Genomic DNA, 17,351 nt, shown 5'->3' with positions numbered 1-17,351 from the left:
ATGTATGAAGGTTCCAGTTTCTTCATATCCTCAACAATACTTACTATTTTCTGTTTTTTTCTTATTATAGCCATTTTAGTTGGTAGGAAGTGGTATCTCATTATGGTGGGTTTTTTTTAATGCTAGTTCTCAAATGTAATGTTTTTGTTGTGGTAAAAAATGTATGAAGTGAAAATGTATTCGCTCAGTTGTGTCCAACTCTTTGTGACCTCATGGACTGTAGCCCACTAGGCTCCTCTGTCCATAGAAGTCTCTAGGTAAGAATCCTGGAGTGGGTGGCCATTCCCTTCTCCAGGGGATCTTCCTGACCTAGGGATTGAACCCAGGTCTCTTGCATTGCAGGCAGATACTTTACCATCTGAGCCACCAGGGAAACCCTCGAAAATGTTTACATAACATAAATTTTACCATTTAACCATCTTTAAGTGTACCAGTTCAGTGACATTGAGTACACTCACATTGTCGGGCAACCTTTATCACCATCCATTTCCAGAACGTTTTCACCTTCCCAGACTGAAACTCTATATCCATCAAACAGTAACTCCATAGTCTCCCCTTCTCCTCAGTCCTTGGCAACAACCTTTCTATCTCCTGTCAGCTCTCACACAGTAGCACATCGTACAGTATTTGTCCTTTTATCTGGCTTTTTTCACGTAGCATAATGTCTGCAAGGTTCATCCATGTTGTAACATGTGGCAGAACGTCATTCCTTTCTAAAGCTGAAAAGTGTTCCATTGTGTGTCTGTATCACATTGTTCATTCATTCATCTGTCAGCAGACATTTAGGTGGTTTCTGTCTTCTCATGCTGTCATGGATAATGCTGCTGCGAACATGGGGGTGCAAATTCTTTTCAAGACCCTGCTTTCAGTTCTTTAGGGTATATACCCAGAGGTGGAGTTGCTGGCTTATGTGATAATTCCATGTTTTTGAGGAACTTTCATGCTGTTTTCTATAGCTAGTATACCTGTTTACATTTTGCATTAGATAATAGCCATCTTAAAGGTTGTAAAGCGGTTTCTCATTGTGGTTTGATTTGCGTTTCATTTCTTTATTAACCAGTGATGCTGATCATTGTTTCACAGGCTTGTTGGTGCATTTGTGCATTCTCTTTGGAGAATGTCTGTTGAAGTCAGATTATCCTGTTTTATTTGGGTTGTTTTTCTTTCTGTTGATGAGTTGTAAGAGTTCTTTATGTATTCTGGATACTAAACTCTTATCAGGTGTATGATTTGGAAATACTTTCTCCCATTTGGTAGCTTGTCTTCTCACTTTCTTGGTAATATCTTCTGATGTATACCTTTTAAATTTCTAATGAAATCCAATTTACCCATTCTTTCTTTTGTAGCTCATGTTTCGAGTGTCAGATCTAAGAATCCATTGCCAAATCTGAGTTCATGATAGTTTTTTTCTAATAGTTTTATCCCTTACATTTAGGTCACTGATCCATTTGAGCTGGAAGTATGAAGTAAAGTTAGATTTGCTTATGGAAAGTGTGTCACCTGTAGCATTATTGGAAGGCAAGGATTTTACATACTTTTGGAGCCTCACACAAGGCTGGTGTAACTAGAAGTGTGATTTAAGGGTGTTGATTAAAGGGACGTGAACTTTTAAAAGTATCATTTATTTGGCTAATAGTTGCATGATCACAAATAGGAATTATAGGTACTTTATTATTTCAAAATGTGATAGAGTTGAATTTCCACATTCATTATTTTGGACCATTACTGTCATACACTCTTCTGGCAGAGAGATAGTAAGCTGGAGAATAAGAGCTTTGAAGTCACGATTTTGATGAGAAGGCCAAGGTTATGACCATGTTAGTGGGTGGCTAAAGTAGAGTGAGAGAACAGATCATTGGAACAGAGGATTCAAAGACGTGAGAGGCAAGGGTGTTGGATTGGAAGCTAGTCAAATTGAACTGGAGAGGAAAATGGTGAGCTGTATGAGCAAGTCTTACTGGAGAAGGGTCATGCCTGGGAGCTTGTAGATGACCATGTATGTTAACGAATGATGTCCAGAGCGGGATACACCAGAAGTACATTAGGGTGAAACTGGGCGAGAGGTAATGTCAGCAAGTGTTTCTCAATGCTTAAATCTTGCTAATGGTGAATGGAAAGTAAAATTACAACTCACTGATACATTCAGAGTACTTCTGGTGAATTCTCGCAAAATATGCTAAGAATATCTTATTTTGGACTTTTTGGTAGCTCTTGTCTTCGTTCCTGGCTAGAACAAGACACTTCCTGCCCCACATGCAGGATGTCTCTTAACATTGCTGACAATAATCGTGTCCGGGAAGACCATCCAGGAGAGAACCTGGATGAGAATTTGGTTCCTGTGGCGGCAGCCGAAGGCAGACCTCGCTTAAATCAACATAATCACTTCTTCCACTTCGACGGTTAGTTGGTTTCAACCTCTTAAACCACCCGCAGGGTGTTCTCTTAGGGGACACTGTTTTCATTATAACTTGTCCTGTACAGGCTAGTTTAATAATATATTTCAGTTTGAATTGACAGTGTTCAGTAAGTATGGATAACACTGAGGAGTTAGTCTATACCAGGCACTTTGCTAGATTCTGTGTGAACTGGGGGAGGAAGAGGGTTCAGGGAGGTGAAAATAGTTATAGTTGAATCAGCCATGCCTGCAGGAGTGAGCTTAATCACTTTAATAGTTAACCATTGCTAATAATTCATTACGTTGGTATAATACTTAAGCATATAATGAAGGGTCACTGAATAGTCGTCCCAGTGAGTACTAGAAGGAGAATCAGAGCCGGAACCCTCTTGCTTGGTCCATGAGATACGGATGTTCAGCCTTCCAGAATGTTGAAAAGAGTTGTATTCATGATAAAACCACACTTAAAATTCTAAGATCATGGGCACCATATGAGGAACTGGTTTATCATCCCTTAATTCACATTACATTGGCCCATTGCTGATTTTCATCAGTTTCAATACCACTAAATGCTGAGTTCATATTTCCTACTCTAAAGTAGGTATCCCTAGACTATTTGTTTAGGAGGAGTGCTCTTCCTGTCTCTGATTTGAGTTTCCAAGGGTGGGGCACAGAAGGAGTGGGAACATGTTGAAATCCCTGATAGGAAGAACCAGAGGAGCGGAGTCCATCTCTGAGGAGATGGTGACCGCCTGGCTGTCTGAGCAGGTGTAGAGGGGCTGCTTTGTGGCTGCTAATTAAGGCCTCTTCCTCATCAGACTTAGACAAGCGGATCTTGGACATGGGTTCTGGCTATGTAAGCTATTTTTTATGAATTATTACTGAAAACCTAGTCCAAATTGATAAAGGCAACTTTATTTCTCCTTAGTAAGTACGTGAAATAGGTATCCAGCTTTTTCTTGGGCACAAACTGTCCAGGCAAGACTTTTGAGTGGCCCTTGAGCTTGTTTTACATTTCTGGCCTCAGTGCTCCTTTGTGAAGGAGAGGGAAATCCTTAAATGTGTGGCTTGATATGGGGCTGTTTTAGATCGTATAGCTGAGGATCCCCTTTCTTAGGGCCATGGTAGCAGCAGCAGACTTCTTGGTACCCTTAGTCCAACAGCTTATGTTGTACTGCAGTTGGAGAAGCATTTTGAATGAGAAAAATAAAGTCTTTAAACCAGATTATTAAGTAGAAACTACTTCATGAAAATGATGTCCGCGGATGAGTAGTGTTTATGAGTAGTGTGGGGAGAAGGGTGAAAGGTCAGCTCCTGTAGCAGCTTTGCAGCCCTGAACACCTTCCTGACAGTGCGGGCTGTGGGAGGGATGGCGTGTCGTGTGGGTCCAGGGCCACTGGAGAGTGGGCAAGCCTAGCGGTGAGGTGTCCTGGAACCTGCCTGTGGCTTCAGGTCCTGGCCACCGGAACTAAATGCTGGCCACCGGATCTTGAACAAGTTACCTAACTTCTGAGTGCCTTGGGGTCCAACAGGAGCACTGGAGTCAGATCCCTGAGAAGAGTAAAATAGGAAGAATAATTAACCCAGGTGGGGTTTCAGTGGAACTGACACTTGGTCAGAGGCCTGGGGTAAAGGAAGCCCTGGCTGGTAGTGGCCCTCACATGGGAACTCACGTGAGGAGGGAGGCCTCTAAACCTGCGCTGCATTCTCGTTTGTTTTCAGGGTCCCGGATCGCGAGTTGGCTGCCGAGTTTCTCAGTCGAAGTGATGCACACCACCAACATTCTAGGCATTACGCAGGCAAGCAACTCCCAGCTCAATGCAATGGTAAGGAGCGCACGCTGCCTTGAGAAGGAGCTTATTAATCAGAAGGGAAGGAGGAGCTGGAGAGCGTGTGCCGTGTGCGTGACCTGGCTGGTCTCACTCTGCTCTGGCAGAACGACAGGGTTTTCAGGGGCATCTTATTCATCGGGACCACTTCAGTTCCTGTGTTCTAAGACGGAAACTGACTGGCGTGCAGGGAGGGGATGGAGACACAGGTGTAGAGGGGGCGAGTAGGGAAAGCAGCGTCAGCACGTGTGCCCTGAGAGGTGTGGGGAGGGCTGGTGAGCCGTTACTGCGCACACGGGGGGCCCAGCGCGGCGCGCTCTGGTGACTTGGCGATGGGGTGGGAGGAGCGGGAGGCTAGCAAAGGAGGGTGTATGTGTGATTATGGCTGATTTGCATGGTTGTATGGCAGAAGCCAACATAACATAAAAACTTTAAAACAAAATTTAAATAATTACCAAGAAAAAAATTGAAACTGGTTTGGAAGTGAGGTTTCATTTTACTGATGTGGCAGATACTGTAACCTTTTCTGAGCACTACTAGGGTCACTCTTGTGATCTTCGCTAGTCTTGGGGCTCCTCTTAATTTTCACCAAAAGTATTTGGGGAGTTACTGACTTGAGTGAATGATACGGTTTTTGTTAAAAATTGTAGTAGGCCTACCAAATGTGTTATTTTGACTCCATCTCCTCCCTTCCCAAAATAAATAACTGAGTATACATTCACACACACCCTTATACATGCATATACGGCTATGGACGTAAGTGTGTGTGTTTATACACACAAACACATACACTGTGAGTTGTTGAGGCATGCTCTTGGCTCATTCAAGGATAAATTCTGTGTATTTTCTAAAGCTTTGTCATCTGATCTTCACTGATTGACCACTGTTGAAATGTAGTGTTTATTATGATGATAAATGCAAGAGTCTTAAAAATGTAAACGGTGTTATTCCTGCCCGAACAGGGCCTCTGGCTGACATGGGCAGGCCTGGCCGGCACTTTAGGAAGTCATTGGTTCATCTGTTTGTCCATTAACTTATCTTAGTGTATTTATTCAACAAATGTGTAGTGAAAGCGTGTTCCCAAGATGGGCTCTGTGCTGTGTCAACAAATTGCGTAGTACCAGAGCGTCAACAGGCTGGACCGGAGTCCTACTCTGGAGAAGTGTGACTTCTTCATGGCGGGGGAGAGGGAGACCAACTGTAAACACAGCAGACGAGGTCATTGCCAGTGCGGATGAGGGCTCTGCAGGCTGCAGGGCAGGTCATGTGGGGTGGTGAGTACAGACTGTTCTAGAGGAGACATTCAGAGAAGACTCGAGAGGTGATATTTAAGCTGGGACAGGAAGGGTGAGGGGGCAGTGGAAACGGTGGGTGCAATGGCCATGAGGCGAGAGTGTCCTGGAAACTAAGGGAAGTGGTTGTGGTTGGAGCGTGTGAGTCCACACCAAGACTGTGACGTAGTCGAGGTTGCAGAGCAGGTCACGTGGGGTGTGCAGGCCGCAGTCCCATTTGGATTCTGTGATGAAAGTGTTAGTGGCCATTCGGGGCTTTTTTTTTTCCTCCCCCAGGGGACTGTGACTGACAGGACCATTAGCAGAGAATAATTTACTTCTGAGAGAATGACATTTACAGGGGCGGACATGGAACCAGCAAGACCAGTTAGGAGGCTGTTGCAACAGTTCAGGCCAAAAAGGATGGTGGCTTGGAGCAGGGTGTTGGTAGTTAAGATGAAAAGAAATGGCAAATTGAAGGCTTTTTGAAGATGAACTGATAGGACTTGACAGTACTTTTGGTTTGGATGTAGGGTCATGGGGCGAGGGGACTGTTGGTTTTCAGGTAAGCAACTGAGCAGACAGTGGTACCAGGTATTGACATGGATAGGACTGAGGGAGGAACAGATGGAGCACAGGACCTCGGCCTTCTGTTTGGCCGGGGACCTTGGGGTGTCTGTGAGTCAGCCAGGTAGAGATGTCATGTAGACAGTTGCGGACCTCAAGAAAGAGATCCAGCTGGAGAGAGACATTTAGGAGCTTTAAGTCGTAGGGGGCTGGATCTCTTCAGGGGAAAGAAGGTGGCTCACGAAGAGAAGAGGGCTCAGGGCTGAGGTCTGGCAGAGAGAGAGGAGCCATGGCAGTGATTGAGAAGGAAGGAAACCCCAGGAGAAGAGGCAGGTCAGGCATGTGGTAATTCTTAGCAGATGAAGTCAGAGAGGTGCGTCTTGAGTGTGGCAGGGTGGAGGTGGTTATCAGCTGGAGAGGAACAAGCAGTTTCCATGGCTTGAGGGCTTGAATTCTAGATTGTTGGATTGAAAAATGAGTGGGAGCTGAAGACACTCAATAGCTGGCAGTGTGTTACAAGATGGTACAAAGAAGTAAGGTGGTAGCTTCATAGGGGTGTGCCATCAGAGGAGTTTTGGTTGATTTTTTTTTTTTCTTTAAGATTTTTGAGCAGGCCATTGATCCACAGATTTCAGAACCTGTAGGGAATTTCCCTGGTGGTTCAGCAGTTAAGACTTCATGCTTCCACTTCCACTGCAGGAGGCATAGGTTCCATCCCTGGTCAGTGAAATAAGATTTCACATGCTTTGAGCCATGACCAAAACCACCCCCAAAATAAAAAAAACAAAACCTATAGAGAGTATCTGGTGAAGTCACACTCCTGTCCTTGCCTCCATCTGCCCAGACTCCCTCCTCACATGGAATAACAATTTTGATTAGTGGTTTCTGTGTTGTGTTCTTTCACAGTGTTTACATACACATAGAAGCAAGTGCTAAGCTTGTATGCTTTTTCTTTTCCCCACGGGTCATCTTTTTTTTTTTTTTCTAGTTTTTGTTGTTTGTTGTTCAACTGCTCAGTCGTGTATCTGATTCTCTGCAACCTCGTGAACTGCAACACACCAGGCTTCCCTGTTCTTCACTATCTCCTGGAGTTTGTTCAGACTCATATCCATTGAGTCAATGATGCCATCCAACCGTCTCATCCTCTGTTGCCCCCTTCTCCTCCTGACTTGAATCTTTCCCAGCATCAGGTCTTTTCCAGTGTGTCTCATACCATACACTTAACCACTTTTAAGTGTACAGTTCAATGGTATTAAGTATATTCATGTTTTTTTGCAACTCTCACCACCATCCATTTCCAGAACTCTTCATCCTGCAAAACTGAAGCCCTAACCCAATAAGCAGCAACTCCCCATTCCCCCCTTCCTAGCCCCTGGCAACCACCATTCTCCTGTCTTTCTCTATGAATTTGACTACTTTAGGAACCTCATTTAAGCAGAATCATAAATTTTTCTGTGTGACTGGCTTATTTTACTAAGCTTTATGTCCTCAAGGTTCAGGTGTGATGTTGCACGCGTCAGAGTTTCCTGCTTTCTTTTTTTTTTTTTCCCTTCCTTCTTAAGGTTGGATAAATATCCGCTTGTATGGAGAGACCACATTTGGCTTATCCATTCATCTGTCAGTGGACACTTGAGTTGCTTCCATGTTTTAGCTATCGTGAGTCCTGGGACTACGAATATGGGTGTACAGATACCTCTTTGAGACCTTTTCTTTAGTTCTTTTCTGTCCCCAAGAGTCTTTTTAAAAAGATTCTAAAGCATGCTTGGTATGCAAATAGGAATGATCACTAGAGGGGGAGAGATTGATGGTACAGAATAAAGTTAACTGAAGGCACAGTTCTTGAGGTGGAGGACGGGCTGGGCTCCAGAGCCAGGAGAGAGGCATTCACCTTGGTTGGGTGGGGGATGGACATGGCTGCAGGCATGTCATTTTGAGATAGTTTTTTTAAAAAGGCATGGCTCAAGTAACCATTTAGGTAGAAGCAACCTACGTGTCCGTAAGAGATGAATGGATTATGAAAATGGTCTATTCACACAATGGGAGTATGATTGAGCCAGCCAAAAAACTTTAAGGATATTGTGCTAAGTGAAATCAGCTAGTTACAAAAAAAGACAAATACTGCGTGATTCCCCTCACATGAGGTATCTAAATTACTCAGACTCTTAGAAACAGGACGTAGAATGGCTGCCTGGGGAAGGGGAAGTAGGGAGTTGCTGATAAGTGGGTGTTAGAGTTGTGGTTTTGCCAAGATGAAGGTATTCTGGGGATGTCTTGCACAACAGTGTGTGTGTAGTTAACACTGCTGTACACTTAAAAATGGTTAAGATGGGTGATTGTATATGATTTTGACCATTAAAAAAAAAAAAAAGACCAGGCTTCCTGCTGGCTTCTGCTGTCTCGGTGAAGCACTCAGCCGGGTCATCAGCAGAGAGAGACAGAGTGACGTCGTGAGGGCAGATGGCCTGGGAATGTGGCTGCCCCGATGCTCTGCGTGGGCACTTTAGGTTCAGTCAGCTCACCTCACCTGCCCCCTTAAAAAAGTCAGAATCTGGGGGCGCGTAAACCTCCCAGGAATGAGAATTACCTTGGAGTTGATGAGTTTAGAATTCTAGACAGACAGGTCCTGGTGTTCTTCCTCCCCATCCACGTGGATTGGAATAGCCTATTTTTAGCACAACTAATTTACTGGCGCAATATATTTTTTATAAAGCTCTAATATATAATTTGCTGCATTTTCTGGAAGAAATGCTTTGGACTTACTTTATTTGGGAAACGAAGGGGGAACTGTTTGTGAACAGAGAAGAATGTTATTTGATTATCCAGGTGTTGTGGACTGTTCCCCAGTTAGCTTTGTCTTGACTTGGGTTTTGAAAGATTATCAGCTCATGTTCATAGAAACAGTACAGGGGTCCCAGGACGGCAGAGCACCAGGTCCTTCTGTGCTACACACGTGTCTTGCCCTCTCTGCCCCAACAGTGACCCCAGGCGAAGCTTCAAGCAGGTTTCACCCTGCTCGCTGCTCTCTCGCTCTGACGTTGAGACACATTCCCCCTGTGTCTGCAGTTACAGCAGCATGGTCCTCTCCCAGCAGTAGTCTTTCTTGTGCCTCCGAAGCAGTTAAATTTTTCCTCCTCATTTTTTCTTTTGATCATTGGGACTTTTTCCACATATAAAATCCTGAATATAAGTATTTGCAAAATAAATATACATGCATGAGAAAAAAATCTGGAGCTGCTCAAATGAAAGTACAGGTGGTGGCGTGCTCCCCTCTGTACATGTGACCCCCTAGAGCCCTGATGGCCTCAGTGACGTTTCCAGAGAACAGTTTGAGAACTTCCGCTCTGGAGCAGCATTAGCAATTACATTCTTTAGAGTCTCCCCCCCCCCCCCGCCCCCACTGGCCAAAGTGTAACTTACACAGTGAGTTCAGTGTTTTTAGTAACCATCTCTGTGGGTTTTGTCAGATCCATTCAGTAGTGTAACCAGCACCATGGTCAAAATACAGGGCAGCTTCGTTCCCCCTCCCTCAGGTTCCATTGTGCCCCTTTGTAATCACTTCTGCTTCCACCCCAGCCTCTCGGAACCACCTGTCAGTTTTCTACCCTTACAATTTTGCTTATTCTCGAATGTCATATAAATGGAGTCCTTAGACTGTAAAGAATCTGCCTGCAATGTGGGAGACCCAGGTTCGATCCCTGGGTTGGGAAGGTGCCCTGGAGAAGGGAATGGCAATCCATTCCAGTATTCTTGCCTGGAGATTCCCAGGAAAAGAGGAGCCTGACAGGCTAGAGTCTGTGGGGTCACAAAGAGTCGGACACGACTGAGCAGCTGACACTGTCACCGTTTTACGGTACATAGCCTTTTGAGTGGAACATCTTCCACATAACACATTTGAATTTCATCTGGTGTTCCTTCGAGGAATATATAACTTTAAGGAGAACATGTTTGTATACCTGTTACTGAGCTTTTTTTTTTTTTGGTGCCAAAATCCAGGATTGACTGAAATGAATACTGTTTAAAGCTAGAATATTCTAGTTCAGTCTGCCTCAGGATCGAATTTCTGTGCTTTTTTATTTGGAGTTGATGCCGTCACCAGGTTTCCTGTTTGGCCTTCTAGAGAAGCACTAAGTGTGACAGTGACCTGCAGCATGGCAGTGGCCCCGTCCTTGTGTTTTCATGGCCGGTCACCAAGTTCAGTGCCCAGAGCCCGCCTCACCCCGTGACCTCAGGGAGTAACTGTCGAAGAGTGACCGCCTCCGTGGCCTCTTTGTGTCCTGCAGGCTCATCAGATTCAAGAGATGTTTCCCCAGGTGCCATACCACCTTGTATTGCAAGACCTCCAGCTGACACGCTCGGTTGAAATAACAACAGACAACATTCTGGAAGGACGGATTCAAGTACCTTTTCCCACACAGGTAAACGGAGGGTTCAGACATGACAAGTGAATTCTGTCCTTACCAACGTTTAATCTTCTAAATTAACTTCTTAGTTACTTAACAGCTGAGTATCATTTATGATTTGATGAATGGTTTCTGTGAATTCCCTAACTTTCCAAATTATGATTGAGAACCGACTCTTCCAGAAGGCTTGGCTGAAGACAAGGACACAAACATTTGGCTGATTTTTTATGCAGATGTATCCCCTAAACCTGTTTGCCCTCACCAGTCCAGGAGGTCATAGTATCAGTTCACTTTTCAACAAGGATTGGCAGTCTTTTTCTATAAAGGGCAGATTGAAGTATTTCAGGCCTTGCAAGCCATGCATTATCTGTTGTAACTTCTTAATTCCATGCTGCAGTGCTGAAGTAGCTGTGGACAATATGGAAATGAACGTACATGACTGTGTTCCAGTAAAACTTTATTTACAGAAACCATTGGAGTAACTTGTCCTATAGGCTGCGGTTTGTCAACCCTGGCTGTGGGAGATAGCACCCTTTGTCCTCAGCTGGCTTTGCACATCGGTATGGCTGTCCACTGGGTATAGTTCCTCTCTGTGTGAGGCTTGTATTATTGACTTTTTAAAAAAAGGTCCTGTCTCCTGGCCCATCATAAAACCTCTTTGATGGGTATAAGAAGTACTGACATTTTAAAGACAAGCTTTCCAGCAGGACCAAGGAATGAATATGTGATTAGAGTATCATAAGAGCTTCCCAAGTGGCTCAGTGGTAAAGAATCCACCTGCCAATGCAGAAAATGCAGGTTGGATCCCTGGGTCAGGAAGATCCCCTGGAGGAGGAAACAGCAACCCACTTCAGTACTCTTGCCTAGAGAATAGAATCCCATGGTCAGAGGAGCCTGGTGGGCTACAGTCCGTAAGGTCACAAAGAGTCAGACATGACTAAGTGACTGAGCCACATGCAGGCTATCATATACCAAGAAATCACTCAGTTTTGATATGCCAAAACGTGGAAATCTGTTAGTAAAAATCTTAAAATGTGAGAATCTTTGAAGAGGGAATAAGCCTGGAATTGGTAGTCAAAGGGGTTGAGGTATTAGAGGTGGCTCTGTGGTCCTTACCTGTAGGAACTGGCTGTGGCTTTGGGAGCAGACTCTGAGAAGGATTTGGATGCCAGTAGTTAATTTGAGAAGTGTTCTGGGAACCATGCAATACTTCCCTGGTGACTCAGATGGTAAAAAATCTGCCTGCAATGCAGGAGACCCGGGTTCGATCTTTGGGTCAGGAAGATCCCCTGGAGAAGGCAATGGCTACTCGCTCCAGTGTTCTTGCCTGGAGAATCCCATGGACATAGGAGCCTGGTTGGCTGTAGTCCATGGGATTGCAAGGTTGGACATGACTGAGTGACTAACATTTTCTGGGAACCATGGGAAGGAGTCTAAGAAACACAGGCAGCAGGTGGGACTGTGAGGCGGGTTAAGGGCTTGTCGTCCAACAGGTCACTATCGTGTGTGTCTAGAGCTCAAGCCACTGGAGGCTTCTGGGATCCAGTGTAGAATTCATGTGCCTCCTGAGGGAAGAGGAGCCGGGGTGTTTATACACCAGTTCCCATCAGTTGTTGGCACAGGGCTTCCTCTGAGGAGCGCGGAGTTCCCTCACACAGCCAAAGCGCGTCCTTGGGCGATGAAATACAGAAACCAGCCAGCCAGCACCGAGGGGACAGACCTGTAGGGATGAGGGCAGGGTCCCGAGGTGTCTGCCGCGTCGGCCAGGGTCTCAGCCTGGCTGAGCGTGAGAACAGCGGCACCTGGTTTGTAGGACATTGCGGTGGGTGAGGTGGTTTCCAGTGCTCTGTCTGTCCTGCTGTTGGCGTTTTGTTGTTGCTGTGCAGTTATTACTGAAAGGGAAATTAAGCATTGATGACTCTCGGGCTTAGGCCTTGGACTCCTCTGTCGGGTCTTTAATCTAGCATTCTCGTGTCTTGGATGCCAGGGATTGGTTGAACTCAGCCTGTTGGGGCTGTAGCTTCTCCCCGCCACCTCCTGGTCCCCCTGTACCTGTTCCTTGAGTTCAGAGCGGCTCTGCATTGTCTGTGCTGCTGTTTCTCTTTCAGCGGTCAGAGAGCATCAGGCCCGCATTGAATAGCCCCGTGGAAAGGCCAAACGGCGAGCAGGAAGACGGAGAAGCTTCTGTTCAGGTAAGGCCTGGGCCCCAGAGAGCGTGGAGGATTAGGGTGGGGCACCTGGTGGTGGTCTGCGTCCACCTCTGATGTTGGTGTGACTGAGCACTCGAGTAGTGAGCAGGCCAAATGCCAGTCCTGTCTCAGCATGAGAGGCTAAGAAACTTCCCTGTGCCCGGGTGTGGCGGGCAGCCCAGTCCCTGGGGACTGTCCTCAGGGCCTGGAGGAGAAAGGGGCCATGCTCTCCTGGCCGGGCCTGCCACCATGAACTTGGGTGTAGCACCAGAAAGGGTGCGGTGGGGCTGGGCCCAGGACGCAGGGTACCACTCGGGCCCCACTCTCCATGGCCTAGGCCATCAGGTTATTTCCCCCACACCTCTCTTGTTGAGCTCAGGATTTGCAGGAACTTCCACACATTTCATAAACAGGAGACCCCCGGGGTAGGGGGAAGCATGGTTATCTTGGGAACCACATCGGTCTAGATAACCATTCTGGGTGACCTGGGGTGACTGCCCCCAACCGAAAACAGCTCCCTTGTCCGGTGTGCAGGGCAGAGGTACCTCTACCCCAAGCTCTTCACCCTACAGCCTGGGGGTGCCAGTTCACATCCGTTTTCTATAATTCCCATTTGCTTATCGATGACTGTACTTGCTGGGAACTTTCTTAAGGGACTGAAAACCCCCAAGCAACCCTGTCTTTGCATTTCCTTGTGTGTGAGAGATGTGTGGGGTTCCCCACACAGGGAAGGGGTCTGAGAACAGCACCGCCTTCCCTCCAGCGGGGGTCAGGGCTCTTTAGAAGCAGCTACTTTCACCTCACGTGTCTTTCCCTGCAAACAGAAAACACTAAAAACTCCTAAGGCTTCTTCAGATCTGTTGCTGAGTTAAAATGTTCATATCCGAATCTGTAACTGGGTTGTGCAGTATTTGTAAAATAGTGTCTGGCTTCTGAAGAAGGAGATCATTGCTTTTCCAGTTTTTGTAGCTGGCCTAGCTCCAATTTAGATGCTGGGCTTACTGGGTGGCCTTGTGGGTACAGCACATCCAATTTCTGTCTTGATTCCCAGCTTACTTTTCAGAGTGAGCCTGAAGGTTTCTGACTTTTTTTTTTTTTTTTTTTAATGTAGTGAAAAGAAAGTACTTGTTTCACAAGGAAGCTTGCTATATAACACTTTTGGCTGTTCTCAGGAAATAATAAGTTCTTGGAAAACAGATAGTCACTTAATAAACACCTCGATTTAGCCCAGTCAGCGGATCAGCTCAACATCTCGGGCATATAAGTCAGGCCCCAGGATTCTCCTGAAGTTCCTCCCTTGCTCAGCTGAGAAGCTGGAGAAGTGCTCCCACCAGAAACTCTTAGAAACAGGCCTCGCAGCCGCTTGCTCCTCAACTCTTGTCTTTGCCTTGGGCTGCTGCTGGCCAGCCTGGGCCTGGGAGCATGAGCAACATAGATGGCCCTTAACCAGCCTGTGGAGGACCTTGGGCATTGTCTGACCTTCACAGTTGCAGCGATCATGGAGAGCGCCCCATTATTACATCCTGTGACTCCAGGACAGGAGCTCATGTTGGTTTTAAAAAAGACTAAGAATTTACCATTCTTATCTGCCTGGCTGTTCTCAGTCAAGTGAGGGTATAAAATTTGTGCAGTACGTGTGGTAAGACTTGTTGAAATTTTAGAGCCATAAGTAGTGGTGAACAGAAAATTCCCAGAATGCAAATTAGTAGTTCACTTGTGTACTTTCCGAGAGTACAGTTCCTAGGTGCTTCTGTTTTCCATATGGTAATCCTTCACTTACTCCCCAATGTTGAACATGCCGTGGCGAGTCAGGCCCTGCCCATCAGGACCCCATGTCTGCTGTTACACATGTGTTTGTCGGTCCCTGCCTGGCAGCCTGTCTCCTTTGGGGTCTAGAAGAGCATCACGAGGGACTCCGGTCAGGTGGGGAACTGGACTGCTCACGGCAACCCCTTGCTTCCTGTGTCCAGACCGAGCGGGTGCCGCTGGACCTCAGTCCTCGGCTGGAGGAGGCACTGGACTTCGGTGAGCTGGAGGCAGAGCCCAGTGAGGGGGAGGACTTTGAGGCCCGGGGCAGCCGCTTCTCCAAGTCCGCGGACGAGAGGCAGCGGATGCTGGTGCAACGCAAGGACGACCTCCTGCAGCAGGCGCGGAGGTGAGCGGGCCCGCAGTGCCACTGGGGGCGCCTCCCGTCCAATCCCGGGGCCTGAAAGCCCTTGCCATAGGTGCCAGCGTTGGAGAATTGGCACCTGTCACCTACAATTTCCAATTTCAAATCTCTGTTGAAAAGCCAGAGGATCTGGTGATACTGGGCCACCCGATAACCTCTGGCCAGTGCTGCCAGAGTCCCAGTGGGCACTTTCACCCACACGCCCATGGCTAGCACTTCCGCGCCAGCGTGGTCTAGACCCTTAATGCTAGCTGTTCTCTCATTCTCTTAACTCTAAGAGGGAGCCTGGTGATTATCCCCATTAAATAGACTTAAAGCTGAAGAAACCAAGGCCTCAAGGGCCTCATGCCGACCTGGTGCCCAGCTCCCAAGTCCTCCGTCTTGGCCACTCTGTGCATGGCCAGCCTCGGAGCATGGGTCACATCCCCACAAGCCCCAGCCCCGGGTGGGGGCAGCCAGAGGGAGAATGTTCTCTGACTTGGCAGGCACTCGGTAGTTAAACATTTGGCGACAGGGCTGGTGGTTTGTTCCTGTGGGTGGGTTTGGTTCCCAGCGCCAGCCTGGTGAGTAGGGACTTCACGCTGTGTGTGTTAGTGGGGGGCGGTGGGGGCGCGGAGGAGAGGGAGGGGTTGAGCAGCCTCCGCTGCAGACCTTCTGCCCCTCCGTTCGGGGGGGGGTGTTGTGTTTATGGGGTGGCGCTGAGTGACAGCTTCGTGGCCGTGTCGGGGAAGGGCGGAATTATGGACACATGTTGTGTGTTTCTGTGGGCCTGCCTTCCAGAGCTCCCCGGGTCCCTCACTCGCACCTTTGGTTTTTGGTAGGCGTTTCTTGAACAGAAGTTCTGAAGATGACTCGGCCTCGGAGAGCTGCCTCCCCTCAGAAGGGACGACCTCTGACCCTGTGACCCTGCGTCGAAGGATGCTGGCCGCTGCGGCCGAGCGGAGACTTCAGAAGCAGCAGACCTCCTAGCGCTTCCTCGCCTTCCTCAGCTGCCTCTGCCCGAGCCGTGTGCCCGGCCCGCTGAAGAGGCCTGTCCCCAGTTGTGCCCGCTGTGTGAAGAAGCGGGCTTGACTGCATCACCGCTGTATAAAGCATGTGGTCTTAATAGTGTTTGGACAGCTGACAGATTTAATCCTTTTTTGTAATACTTTCTATGTGACATTTCTCTTCCCTTAGAAACACTGCACATTTTAACTCTAGGCATGATCTCTTCTGCATTGACTGGACTTTGGAGGGGTGGGGAGGATCAAGAGGAAGTGGGTAACCAAAGATCCTGAAGCAGGCAACGTCCATGACTGCCTTAATGCAGAAGTTATAACAGATGCCGGTGTCTTTAGCTCCAAATGTGGCAGGAAGTGTGTGTGCAGCAGATGGGGGTTGGAGGCAGGGGGATTCATACAAAGCAGCGTGGAGATGGACAGCCAGAGCCTGACTCCGCACCATAGGGTAATTTCTCTTGTCCAGCTGCTGTTCTTAGTGAGGAGGCATTCAACATGTCACGGAGTGAGGCCAGAGCTACGGGCTTCTGGAGCCCTGGGCCGGCTGGGCATCATGGAAGAACCGTGTCTGGTTCAATACCTGGAGCAGAGCAGGAGAAAGCCCAGGGGTGTGGTGTGAGGAGGTGACAGTTATGTGCCAGGACATCCGGGACTTTCCGAGCCCCCTGTCCAGAGCTAGCTTTACTTCCGTTAATGCTGGAGCGCCTCCGTCTATGAGTACGCCCTGCGTGTCCATCCTCTCCTCTCTGTATTTCATTGTCCCCTGCCCACCTGCCCCCAGACATGGGAAGGTCAGCATTGACAGGGTTAAGCAGCAAGCTTTGGTTCGTGGTTTTAATTCCTTGGTCAAGTCAATTAGGAAATGCCAAAGGCTGTGGGTTTGGTCTTTGGGGGATGGGAGAGTACTTCTTGGAGGGGTTCATTGAAGAAATAAATGATACCTTTTGTATCTTTCTTCCCTGGAGCTCTTCATTTTCATAACTGTGTTGGTTAAAAGGTAAGGTGTTGTGTCCACCTGCCTTGGAGCAGACCCAGGTCTGAACTTTTTCAAATCCTTGACAAATTTCACTTGAAGGGTTTGAAACACGCAATCATAGCTTACATAGTTCAGTTTTATGTCCTATTGGATTAAGGTTTTTTGGTTTTTTTTTTTAATGTTTGAAAGCATAGTTTTATGGTAGTCCTTTTGGGAAGAATCCAGTATTACCTAAAATTGGCAAAGTTAAATGTATTTTACATAACAGTTTTTAGGATGTTGAGAAGTAACTGAAAATAGAGCGATGAGTATGTGTTTAGGCTGAGATAATTTATTTCAATAAATCTTTCAAAAGCCTTATCTTGAAATGTTGTTAGTAAATTTCTGTTAATTTTTTTTTCTTTTTAAATTTGTTTTGCTGAGAGCATAGCTATTTGTTTTTATTGTAAAACAACAACAACAATAATAATAATAAAAAGCAAACTGTCTTAGTGTGTTGTGTGTGGCTTGGAGCTAAGGCAGTTTTCTTCAGAAGTGCAGAAATTAGATGGTGTTT

General features: G+C 46.9%; 1 protein-coding gene across 1 annotated transcript in view; it reads left to right on the top strand.

Annotated features, from left to right (window-relative positions):
* Positions 1-17,283, top strand: part of AMFR (autocrine motility factor receptor) — a 40,267-nt gene extending 22,984 nt beyond the window's left edge. The window contains exons 9-14 of the mRNA XM_055412727.2: positions 2,209-2,399; positions 4,118-4,221; positions 10,343-10,477; positions 12,571-12,654; positions 14,622-14,806; positions 15,643-17,283. Coding sequence (XP_055268702.2) covers positions 2,209-2,399; positions 4,118-4,221; positions 10,343-10,477; positions 12,571-12,654; positions 14,622-14,806; positions 15,643-15,790 — 847 coding nt within the window. The 3' untranslated portion in view covers positions 15,791-17,283. The remainder of the gene's footprint in view (positions 1-2,208; positions 2,400-4,117; positions 4,222-10,342; positions 10,478-12,570; positions 12,655-14,621; positions 14,807-15,642) is intronic.
* The last annotated feature ends 68 nt before the right edge of the window (positions 17,284-17,351 follow it).

This window comes from Moschus berezovskii, chromosome 22, assembly GCF_049115385.1.
Source record: "Moschus berezovskii isolate FMDL1 chromosome 22, NW_MosBer_1.0, whole genome shotgun sequence".
Taxonomy (NCBI): Eukaryota; Metazoa; Chordata; class Mammalia; order Artiodactyla; family Moschidae; genus Moschus; species Moschus berezovskii.
Note: the sequence above shows the minus strand (reverse complement) of the source record. Positions and strands in the feature narration are given on the sequence as shown.